The 12,830-nt window shown below is 33.7% G+C and overlaps 1 protein-coding gene across 21 annotated transcripts in view; it reads left to right on the top strand.

Annotated features, from left to right (window-relative positions):
- The first annotated feature begins 35 nt into the window (after positions 1-35).
- Positions 36-12,830, top strand: part of LOC128220760 (dedicator of cytokinesis protein 9-like) — a 91,589-nt gene continuing 78,794 nt past the window's right edge. For 9 of the 21 annotated variants that reach the window (XM_052929278.1, XM_052929277.1, XM_052929282.1 and 6 more), the window contains exon 1: positions 10,023-10,513. In XM_052929278.1, coding sequence (XP_052785238.1) covers positions 10,220-10,513 — 294 coding nt within the window. In that variant the 5' untranslated portion in view covers positions 10,023-10,219. Of the gene's footprint in view, positions 205-10,021; positions 10,514-12,830 lie in introns of those variants that run through there. The other 12 variants (XM_052929269.1, XM_052929272.1, XM_052929265.1 and 9 more) reach the window with 3 other exon arrangements.

The raw sequence follows: 12,830 nt of genomic DNA, 5'->3' as shown, positions 1-12,830 counted from the left end.
TAAGCTAGAGTTACTTCCCTTGATTAGAAAAACAACATGGTGAATTTTGTAACTTCCTTGTAGTAGTGATAACTTTAAATCGCAGATTTATGGGAAGACAGTGAAATGGGAGACAGGAAATTTACACAGGCGCTTCACCGAAGAGGTGATGCAGCCAAAATTAGGGAATCAGTGGCTCAGAAAATGAGAGAAACCTCCCTACAAGTGAGTATTTACCAACCCCACCCACTCTTCTTGCTGTAAACTCTGTTCAAACCACCTGCTGATTGTTAGTGTTTAAGAATTTGTCAAAAAATATTACTGAAATGTGTAATATTAATTGTATAAGGTGTATTTATGTTTTATATTTATAAAGAGGGTATCATTTTGTCTAATTATGATACAGTAGTGTTAGACATATTTGTTTTTCAATTTTCATTTTGTTTATGACAAAATATATCATTGCTGATGATGGCAGAGTGGTAAGCAGTGATTCCACCAGGCCATTATAGCATATCGGGCCTGATGTGCCTTCCTATGGAGAGGCTCATTACCAGCATGCCATTAAAACCTGGGAGCGATGATTTTGTGTCTCTCTGGAACTCCTCCCAAATTAGATTGGCATACAGTGTGAAATATAATGGACTGTCTTGTTACATTATAAGCGTTCTATTTAAAATTAAACCATGATGTGTAAATTGATGGCGGTACACTATTTTGTGCGGTCTTATTTTGTAAATTGATTAAGGATCCCCTACGTATATTTCTTTTATTTACTAATTCGAACATTGCAATTGCATATATCAGAAATCAAGAATGCCTAGTATTCAAATTAAAGTTTTGTTTTTAAATTTACATGAAATAAATCACTCCGTCTTAGAATTTCAACATGTCTAAACGTAAACTCTTCATTTATATTAAGTAAATAAATTGATATATTTGAATCTACAGGTTTTTTTCCTACTTGATAGTCTCCTATCCAAATGAGTGAATGTTTGATATATTCCCTTATTTCATATAATAATTAATTGAGTATGATCACATGATTTATGTGATACCCGCTTTTTTGTATAAGGACAGCATATTCCAGAGAGTCTGCGTTTTACACTTTTTACTGGTAACGTCACCGGTATCAATATAAACATTTATGATTACCCACTACTAATATGTCACGACTATGTGAGATTGTTTATTAAAAAAAAAACTTTGAGGAATACAAAAACGTATAAAAAACAACATTTTTAAAGTTTGACTATATAGCAAGTTAGTTTAGCTTAGAATGCAGGAAAACGCAACATTTGCACTACAAATATAGAAAAAATATCTCGCCATCGGCTGGGGAAATGCTTTTTTCTTTCTATTGTTGTTTCAATGATTGATTATAATTCTTCTTAAAGGACAACATTGATGACTGGCGATACAGATTTTGATAATTGATGATTTAAGATATATCCTTATGAATAATATGTTTCACCTTTAAGAAAATTATGGCCTCAACATATTTCCCTTATAACTTAACCTTGTCAATAATGTAATTATTATGGATAGATGAATGAACATAATACTTATCACTTATGAATAAAGACAAGGAAAAGAATGAATGAGATTTAGACATACCAGTAGTTATAAAATATTGAAACAATTAGCTAATATGCCAATTACAAGTGTTTAATAATAACAATTTTTGATTTAAATCAATCAATATCCATTTTTAACCCTCGGACAATCAATAGTATTTTTTTATCAGCTTTATATCCAAATACTATGCTTAAAAATACCATTTTTTGTCTGATTTAAAGCATTTTATATAGTTTGGATCATATTCTGATCAAATTAAACCACAAATGCAATGGAGCCTTCACTCTTCTTTCATCATTGTAATACAGCATTCAATTGAATGAAGATACATTAGAAGAAGACATACCAAAATGTATGAGAAATTCTGCATGTATCAAAATTGAAAAAAAACCACAAACTAAACACCTTAAAATTCAAGCATTCTCCGCAGCATTGTTTGGTGATATTACGCCTACTTTATATTTCTACTGTTTCAAATGAACTTCATGTCTTCATTGTATTGCATTATCATGGCTTTGATTCCTCCCAAATCCATCCAATAAATTTCAAATCAAGTGTGACATTATTTAGCCCGTTGATATATTTCCCACATGAACGGAAACTGACTGTGGTCATCAGCGATTTGGCATATACCTTGACGTATCACCTCCGAACTAACAACTCAAGAGTTGGCTCGTTACTGTATGCCCCAGTGTAAAGCATCCATAAACAGACAGTCTGCATCATTTGGATTTACATCAACCGACCAATTAAATTGTAGCTTTAAACTACACTCACAAGAATGGCACTTAAGCTGTTACAAACGAATCTCTTAGTGCCTAAAACTTACTGATCGAAACTGCTTTTGGTGAGGTAAAAAATGTCTTGATTGATTTTATTAACTGAATGATGAGAATGTTTTACTAAGTTCATATTAAGACAGTAATAGCATACAATTGCCTGTTTTGGGAAGTTCTAGATTCCTGATTCAATATGATTTGACTTACAGGGAATACTGAACGTTTTTTAAGGGATAGCAGCTCTGGACACTAATGTACCAAAAGTCATGATGAAAGCAAGGTATATATAGGGGACTAGAGAATAAAGGAGCATGAATTCTGCTTAAATTTGAAGAATTTTCAAATTTGGAATAAGGAAAACATATAAATGGGTCTAAATATGGTATGCGATAAAATTATCAAATGATGTAGCATCTATGGACTGGTTCTTATTTTTATCCTCATTATTAGCCAGATTGGTGCTGATATTGTAATTGTTTGCGCAATCAATACCCCTAGATATAAGGCAGTCAGATTGGCATATATACGGTATGAAAAATGCAACATTTATTATGATGGAGCAAGAGTTGAGTTTCCCTCCAAATGTCATAACTCTAGAAATCAATCTATATCTCATCTAGACAGACTTCCAGAAAAGGCCATTGGAATCTGCAGCTTCATTTCTACAGACGAGAAACAGAGATTTTTCGAGACGGATATAAAATTATGTGTTTTGTGTAGCTTTTTGTTCATTTGGAAAGTTTGAAGAATGTGGATTATTTTCCAGGAAACCTTTGGTTTATAACTAAGTGGAATTTTCGGATCTAATTTTACACATTTAATATTTCTTTTGATGTTAAAGTGACAATTGCAATCACATAGAACAAATCTGGTATTTTTTAAAATATATAATATTTTTTCGTCTTTTTATAACTTTATACATTCTTATCTAGATACACAATATCAATTAGGCATTTAATTACTATTCGATAGTTTTAATGTGACAGGCGTGTGGGTTATCGACACTTGTGGTTTCAGTTACCATACATATTGATTATTGAGTCATCAATTTCTTTGTTAAAAATCTATTTCCTATACAATTATACTAAACATATTATACATTATTAACAACAATTTTCAGTGATATTCTTTTAATCCTTGATAGAAAAATTGATGATCTTCATGTAAGTGGAATTGAAATGGTTCTTTCTAGTTAATCGAAATGTGATCTTGAAATTGTGCAGAGGCATATTCGCCTGTTGCCAATCGATTGATTCAAATACAAAAAGGAGATAATCATTTCAGAAGTCTGCTAGAAAACCTGAATGTGTTTGTAATAGTCTTTTCAGGTTTCTTTCTATATGTGAATTATACAATTGCACTAATGAACTGTAATCAACTATCGTGAATGACAATGAGTCAGAACTGTAACTGTTAGAATAACAATTAGTTGTTAAACAAAATACTGCATAGTTTTGTCAATGGATACAATTCGGCGCCAGAAGGAGAAAAGCAGGATACGAGAGGCTTGTTCTCCATCGAGGGTGAGATTTTGCATACATATATATATATACCACAGTGAGACTAAGGCAGGTTGTGTGAATGATCAAATACTGATAGTCTTCATTTGCATTCGAAGTCAGACAGCGTAACATAATTATAGCACATGGGTGTTATTGCACATGTGCGAGACACTTATTCTAGACTTGCAGACAAAACACTTAGACACTATCCTTTGACCTATGATTCATATGAGGCGATATGCATGTATTATATTGAAGCACTTACCGTAAGTCACAGTGTCATGATAAATTATGTATATACTTAAAATCTTAATACATGTATTTAGATGCTTCAAATGATGGTGTCTTCCTTAAATTCATCTTTGATTAATGACCTTCAGACAGCAATGTCTGTGAGTCTTTTATTGGCAATATTGCTGTGACATGTACATTGGTATTACATGCAGTTGCAAGTATCGGCTTATTGATGGTTGTCCTTAGGATTCCTTGATTCAGCTTGACAAGCCTGCAGCCAAACCAATGAATGATTGAACAATTGATACATAGAAAATTATTAAGTGGTAGTACAGAAACGAGAGTTAATATATGTTTCTCTATGGTTATGTGGTTAGTACATATTTCAGTCATGAAGAAGGTCTGATCCTCCCCTAGGGCCATCTGTCTAGGTTGAGGAAATTTTAGCACATATAAATTCCATCAAGTTATTGTTATATTAGAGTCTGCTTTAATAAGGATAAAATTATTATATTGACGATGTACTATGTGCAAGTCAAAATAAACCATCAGTCCCGTCCATTCATCCCTCTGTTCGTCTGTCTGTCCTTTTTAAAATATTCATCAGATCTTAAAATATTGATGATTTGGAAACTGGTAAATGATAGTATGCTCAGTGGAGCTCTGGCAATGAAATATGTCGACAATTCGGAAATTATTATAAAAAAGTAATATCAATGTTTACAATCTGTATTTACCTCGTTTAAAACAAGAGGAAAAAGCAGTTGGTCCCAATAAAGTAAATATAATAATTGACATAATTTTTGAACCAATGAATTGACAGTATTTTTCAATTTGTTTTATGTTGATTGTCCATACTTTAATAATGTTGAATCATATTGGTCATTCATAAAGAAAGCGTAACACATTAGTTCAGCTAGACTAACTATTTCATGAGAGTGATGAGTATTTCATATTCTACTAGACACTTTAAATAGAATTTCCAAGTACTGTAGGAAGTAGATGAGTAATTTTTATGAGAGGATAACTAATCATGTAAAAGACCATGAAAGATGAGAAATTGACAAAATATAGAATTATACAAGTACCTACATTTATATTTTCAATTTTGTTCCCTAACTAAGGTTTAGAGATAAAAGGCGGCTTAAGCGAAAGATTAAAATGACTTGTGGTCAATAAGGTGGGGTTTGTCTGTAACAAAATAATTACAACCATTATATTATCTAAACTTTATAGTTTATTTTATTACAGGGGAGTGTATGAAAATTAATCAATTGCATGGCTATGCAACACTCAAATGATTTATTTTCATATAGACAAATTCACCTCCAAGTAAACAATAACCAATAAATAAAACTGTTGTGAACTTAAAGTGAATAAAAATATTATTGTTTAAAAATCCCCCACTACCCTATATATAGTGATAGAAATTGTACACTTGTGCTCATGTATAAATTCATTAATTTGGGTTGTACAGTTACTGATTTAAAATTGTATGACAGAAATTTTACTTGATATATGTGTTTTTATAACATTCCCAAATAATAATGTACAAAATCTTTCTTGGTCTTCAATCTAAATTTCAAAATAAGATTGACACAAGATAGAACAATAAAAAAAGTAAACACATGGTTTTTAAGTGCAATTTCATGTTCATTTTGAACAGGTGGTTTTATTGAGGGACAAAAAATGTTGCTACATTAACATTTAACACAACATAAATTGCAGCGAAGCAATTCAAAAGAACAGGGAGTGTGATTATAGTGTACAGACGTGGTGCACAGTTGCAGTATATGTGCATATCACAACATTAATTACACCATTTGTCAATTAAAACAACAAGAGATCATTATGTTGCAACAACCCAGCCATTGAGCAACAGAAATTCCACAGTGCTGACAGTATCATTCATTTTCTGCAGTCGCGGAAGTATATTATACAGTACATACAGCACTCAGTATTGTTGTGTATTTTAGTCTCGGGAAATGCCATTGATCGAGTCTGTCGAGCTTAGGACTGGGAATTCCGCCAACTGCCAACGCCTGTAGAAAGTAGAACATATGGCAGTTGTGTTAGTGACCTTATGATTGATATCTTGTATTATTAATTGATATGTTAATTGTTAACTGACTCTATGATTGATATCTTTTTTTATTTATAAATTTAATTGATAAATATGTCATCTTGATTTTAATGGAATGAATTCCAATTAATAAAAATATTTATAATAACAAATTTTAATTTGCATCAAGATTTTTTTTTACCAATGAACAGTTGACATGCTCTGATCTTTTTTTAACTTGATTCTCTGATATTTCAAGACTCTTGGCAGGGTCAGTAACCATGAATTAGCAATAATTTCTGGAGCTTTATTTTGTTTTAGCAACTAATTTGCTTAATGATTTGTCTGATCAAGTGTTTACCTATCTCCCATCAGGCAGATGAAAGAATGCCAATATTTCTGCCTGATTCTGTAGAAAATAGATTGTCCAAGGGAGATAATTTGGATCAACTTGTCATATCACCCGGAACAGTTATGTATCTTAGATAAACTCTGGTAGGGTATATGTTAGTTTTATTCAGTTGAAATACAGACACTTGGCATATTATGTATCAAATACTGTATTACATAAAAAGGTAATCATCTTCTCACCCTGTGGCAGAATCCCTCTTGAAGCACTGGTTTCTGAGCAAAGATAACTACCTATACATTACTATGATGAATAGGTTTAATTTTCATTTATTTGCATCCAAAAAGATTAGTGAAGAGCCCTACTTTCCCTATATTTTGCTCTTAATATCCCTATTTTACCTTACTTTTTGCGAAAAAATCCTCCTACTTTTATCCCTACTTTTTTGATATTGGTCACTTGAAAGCCTGACTTTCTTTTTTTTTTAAATATGTCCAGTATACCAAATTATAAATGAATTAATATATACATTTACCAGAAAAGCAATTTATTCTACTAACAGCTTAGAGTATGGCAAGCAGCATTAAACTGTCAGTTTTGTTCCATAATAAATCATGATCCTTCTAAAATGAGCAAGCCAATTTGGCTAGCATGGTTAAAGTTGAAATTGTCATAACCTTTTAATGTGCACTGCTGGTGAAAAGTGGGTTTCTAGAATTTATTGGCTTTATATTGATTAATACTCTGATTTTGATGAACTTTATGCCATTTGTTTGTTTTAGAAATATCTAAGAAATATAGATAGGCCGTTTTTGTGTCTTTGTCAAAAGAAATTAATTTCACGAATTTAAGGTACATTTTTAAGCAGTGTTTTTTTTTTAAATTGAGCCCGTGCATTCACAATCCCAAAATGTATTCTTTTTTCTCAAGAACTGGAATTAAAATTCACATTCCTAAAGAAAATTAAAACAAATAAATCAACTCTTTAAAAACAAGTATGTTTAAATTTAATGCAGTCTTATTCTCTTAAAATTCTTCAAACCCAGGCCCCAATTTCTCGAAACTTATTAAGTCCCTTATAACAAGATTAAGCTAATCTCACTATTTTTGTTGTTCTATTAAATGAGTTATATTAACTTCTTCAAGAATTTTTAGAAATTATGTAGGAATAATTTGTATGATTATCAGAAAAAAACATTTTTCATTTATAAAAATCCATTTTCAGTATGTATTTTGGCTAATTGAAATAAGCGACTTAAGCCTGTTAAGCTTAAGAAGTATCGAGAAAATGGGGCCAGGACATTAAATGGGGCTTGGCTTTGTTTCTTTGAAATATACTATCGCAAATTCACAATTTTAGGCACATATAATTGGCCGATTGTTCAGACCTTTGTTTAAGTTAATTAACGTTGTTAACGATATCGTTGTTAACTTTAAAATGTTAAAGTATTTGATGATGTGCTTATATATTTAAATAAAACAGATACAGCGATTACAGTTATCTCAAATCTTGTTAGAAAGTTACTTACTGATCACATGCACCTCCATTTAACTTTCAGCAGGCAATTGTATAAAAGGTGGTTAAGTCTAAATTGGTTTAGTCAAAGTTAGCCCAAAAAAATAATTGATAGGTCAATACTTATCCAGGAATTAATATCAACCAATCAAATCATTTAAATGTTCAAACTTACCAAAAGATAACCTGTGGATAACTAAGCCAAGTTTTATACAATTGAGAAGTAAAGGTTTCAAAGTTAACAATGATGACTGTTAATAAAGTTCTGAACAATCAACCTATTCATCTTCACAATTCTAACGTCCTTGCCCCATTCCCAAGATAGTGAAAACCACTGCATCATATATTCTACAGATTAGTTAAGATTTGTTCCTGTCATGACCAGTTGTAACACCGGGTTTATTTTCCTGCTTCATAGTCTCACAAGATACCCTATCTTTATTAGCTTAATATTGTAAAATAGGGTTTATTATTCTCCTTTGTAATGTTCACACATAATCACAAGGTGCCAGGCCTAATTTTCTCCTCTAAAATGAGAGTATTGCTTTTGTTTCCCTCCTGTGAAATGCTGATAGGGCCGGTATATAAGATTATATCAAAGAAGTAAAACTTTGTATATGAATGTATGCTTGCTCATAAAGGTGATGGTTGCTCATGAATGAAAGGGTTATAGTTGTCATAGCTAGGCATTTGTCTTTGTTATCATCTGCATCATCGTCATCATGTGAAAGCTTTAACCTGGTAGAAATCTATGATCATGTAAGATATTTAAATACAACTTTGTACACATGTTGTCAGAGACAATATTCACTTGTTAAGCAAGATAATTAACTGAGGCGTCAGTAATTGTCAAGTGATGTCCCTTGTTTGACTTCAACAAACAACCAACTACAACAACAGACAAACTTTGGCACAAGCTTTAGTGTCATTATCTTAGATGGCATTATTTAACCCATGTGAAAAAGGTTCATGAAGTTTATGAATTGTTCGTAAAATAGTTCATGAACATTTTGATAAAAAGTTGATGAAAAAAAATGGCTGATTTATTCATGAACTAGTTAAAGAACTTCATAAACTCAAAATAACTAATCATGCGTTCATTAAGTGTGTAGTTGTTTTGATGAACTGCAAATCATTTCATAAGCTGCCTTTCATGAATTGAAGCAATCATTTATTACGGTCACCATGGTGCATTATTACTTTAATGTTGGACAGTACTTGAAAACCTTTAAGGTATTGATATGAAACTTAAATTAGTACACATATATATTCACAAGACAATACTTTGTAACTTTACTTTATTATTTATAGAAATTCCTATTACTAAGAAAGAACGTCTTGGTCAACGGAGAAAAGTAGGTAAGGATTGGCATCTGCCTGCTGCGCTCTTTTTTTTTTTGCATGAAAATAAAATATTAGGTTTTTGAAGGCTGGACATGCAGAAGATACAAATTGTGAATTTTATCCATGGAGTAAGTTTGAAACTCAAGCAAGCTTATTGTATTGTTATCAGAATATTGAAAATAAATTCTGAATCATTTACACTAAGTCCCCATCTGACAAGTGGGAGTCTAATTTTCCAGTAATATATGTAACAGACCCTCTGTTGTATACAATCTAACACCAGACATATGTCTCATTATCTGATATGGCCTGTATAAAATATCAACATTTATTGTTGGGGCAAGAAAATTGATGATTTTCATGACTTCTCCTGTAGACAATGAAGAAAGTAATATTTATTCAGGAATTTTCCAGGTTACCACCCACTAATGGACTTTTTTTACCTCCTTTAATGAAGAGCTGCATGCCTTTTTGTTATTTTCATTTGAAGAGCTAGTTACTGGATGCTGAAGAGGAGGAAACTGACTGAAGCGAATTTGGCAACATGTTTCATGATAGATACCTCTGGAAAATGAATTATTTATTGGGAATTTGTTGTGCAACAAGTGATATATAATTGGCTTCTCCCCAGAGGATGTTGTTGTTTATATTGAAATATACCTGATGCCTTGTAGAATTGATGTTGTCAATAATATGGATGCTGACACAGTACACCTTTGATTTTTGGGCCTTTAGAATGGGTCTTATTTCGTTTGGACCATTGGAAGCTTTTAACAACTGGAATAAAAAAGTGTTGTGCTGTATCATTGTTTTCTAAATCTCTTCAGCCATAGGAATAGTAATATAATTATAATACTGTATAAGCACCTAGTCACAATGAAGGACCTTTCAAGAGATATTTCAGATTTTGGTGACATTTGTCAAACAAAAATTGTGGTAACGGGCGTAAATGGGTCAGATTTAGTTCCACTACGTCTTGCTCATTTTCAACAAACACCTCTAAATAGCTACGACAGGAAACGTGTAAGACGTGAACGCAATTTGAAGCGAATGTTGAAAGAACAGGCCAAGTCTGGAAATGGTTTTAACGGGATGGTTTCGGCCATTATGGAAATGGCAACAAATAGTTCGGATATTGTTGATAAATCTTTGTTGGAACTCTATCGTCAGGTAATTGTTGCTTTAAGATTGCATTAATTTGATGTGGATGTGTTTAGGCATTTTTTTTTAATGAGGTTAATATTGAATAATCTACATATTTATTTAATTGGCTATAGTGTGATGCTTCCGAATGTATGCTGCCATCTTATTGTTTTTAAAGGAACCAGTTTTAATTTCTAAAATCAATGATGCTAAAATTCATGGCTTTTTTAAGAGTTGCCAATGGATGTTTTAAGACACTGAGTTGCCCATGGCTGACTTAAGATTCTGAGTTCCCCATGACTGAATAAAGACACTGAGTTGCCCATGACTGATTTAAGACACTGAGTTGCCCATGGCTGAATAAAGACACTGAGTTGCCCATGACTGAATAAAGACACTGAGTTGGCCATGACTGATTTAAGACACTGAGTTGCCCATGGCTGAATAAAGACACTGAGTTGCCCATGACTGATTTTAGACACTGAGTTGCCCATGGCTGATGTTAAGACACTGAGTTGCCCATGACTGATTTAAGACACTGAGTTGCCCATGGCTGAATAAAGACACTGAGTTGCCCATGACTGATTTAAGACACTGAGTTGCCCATGACTGAATATAGACACTGAGTTACCCATGACTGATTTTAGACACTGAGTTGCCCATGACTGATTTAAGACACTGAGTTGCCCATGACTGAATAAAGACACTGAGTTGCCCATGACGGATTTTAGACACTGAGTTGCCCATGACTGAATAAAGACACTGAGTTGCCCATGACGGATTTTAGACACTGAGTTGCCCATGACTGATTTAAGACACTGAGTTGCCCATGACTGATTTAAGACACTGAGTTGCCCATGACTGAATAATGACACTGAGTTGCCCATGACTGAATAAAGACACTGAGTTACCCATGACTGATTTAAGACACTGAGTTGCCCATGGCTGAATAAAGACACTGAGTTGCCCATGACTGATTTAAGACACTGAGTTGCCCATGACTGATTTAAGACACTGAGTTGCCCATGACTGATTTTAGACACTGAGTTGCCCATGGCTGATGTTAAGACACTGAGTTGCCCATGACTGATTTTAGACACTGAGTTGCCCATGACTGATTTAAGACACTGAGTTGGCCATGACTGATTTTAGACACTGAGTTGCCCATAACTGATTTAAGACACTGAGTTGCCCATGACTGATTTTAGACACTGAGTTGCCCATGGCTGATGTTAAGACACTGAGTTGCCCATGACTGATTTTAGACACTGAGTTGCCCATGACTGATTTAAGACACTGAGTTGCCCATGACTGATTTAAGACACTGAGTTGCCCATGACTGATTTAAGACACTGAGTTGCCCATTGCTGAATTTAGACACTGAGTTGCCCATGACTGATTTTAGACACTGAGTTGCCCATGACTGATTTAAGACACTGAGTTGCCCATGACTGATTTTAGACACTGAGTTGCCCATGACTGATTTAAGACACTGAGTTGCCCATGACTGATTTAAGACACTGAGTTGCCCATGGCTGAATAAAGACACTGAGTTGCCCATGACTGATTTAAGACACTGAGTTGCCCATGTCTGATTTTCTGACACTGAGTTGCCCATGGCTGATTTAAGACACTGAGTTACCCATGACTGATTTAAGACACTGAGTTGCCCATGGCTGAATAAAGACACTGAGTTGGCCATGACTGATTTTAGACACTGAGTTGCCCATGACTGATTTAAGAAGCTGAGTTGCCCATGACTGATTTTAGACACTGAGTTGCCCATGACTGATTTAAGACACTGAGTTGCCCATGACTGATTTAAGACACTGAGTTGCCCATGACTGATTTAAGACACTGAGTTGCCCATGGCTGAATAAAGACACTGAGTTGCCCATGACTGATTTAAGACACTGAGTTGCCCATGACTGATTTAAGACACTGAGTTGCCGATGGCTGATTTAAGACACTGAGTTGCCCATGACTGACTTAAGATTCTGAGTTGCCCATGGCTGAATAAAGACACTGAGTTGCCCATGACGGATTTTAGACACTGAGTTGCCCATGACTGATTTAAGACACTGAGTTGCCCATGACTGATTTAAGACACTGAGTTGCCCATGGCTGAATAAAGACACTGAGTTGCCCATGACTGATTTTAGACACTGAGTTGCCCATGACTGATTTAAGACACTGAGTTGCCCATGACTGATTTTAGACATTGAGTTACCCATGACTGATTTAAGACACTGAGTTGCCCATGACTGATTTAAGACACTGAGTTGCCCATGGCTGATTTAAGACACTGAGTTGCCAATGGCTGAATATAGACACTGAGTTACCC

Source organism: Mya arenaria, chromosome 15 (assembly GCF_026914265.1).
Source record: "Mya arenaria isolate MELC-2E11 chromosome 15, ASM2691426v1".
Lineage (NCBI taxonomy): Eukaryota > Metazoa > Mollusca > Bivalvia > Myida > Myidae > Mya > Mya arenaria.
The sequence above is the reverse complement of the archived record's forward strand: the minus strand, read 5'-3'. Positions and strand labels throughout refer to the sequence as shown.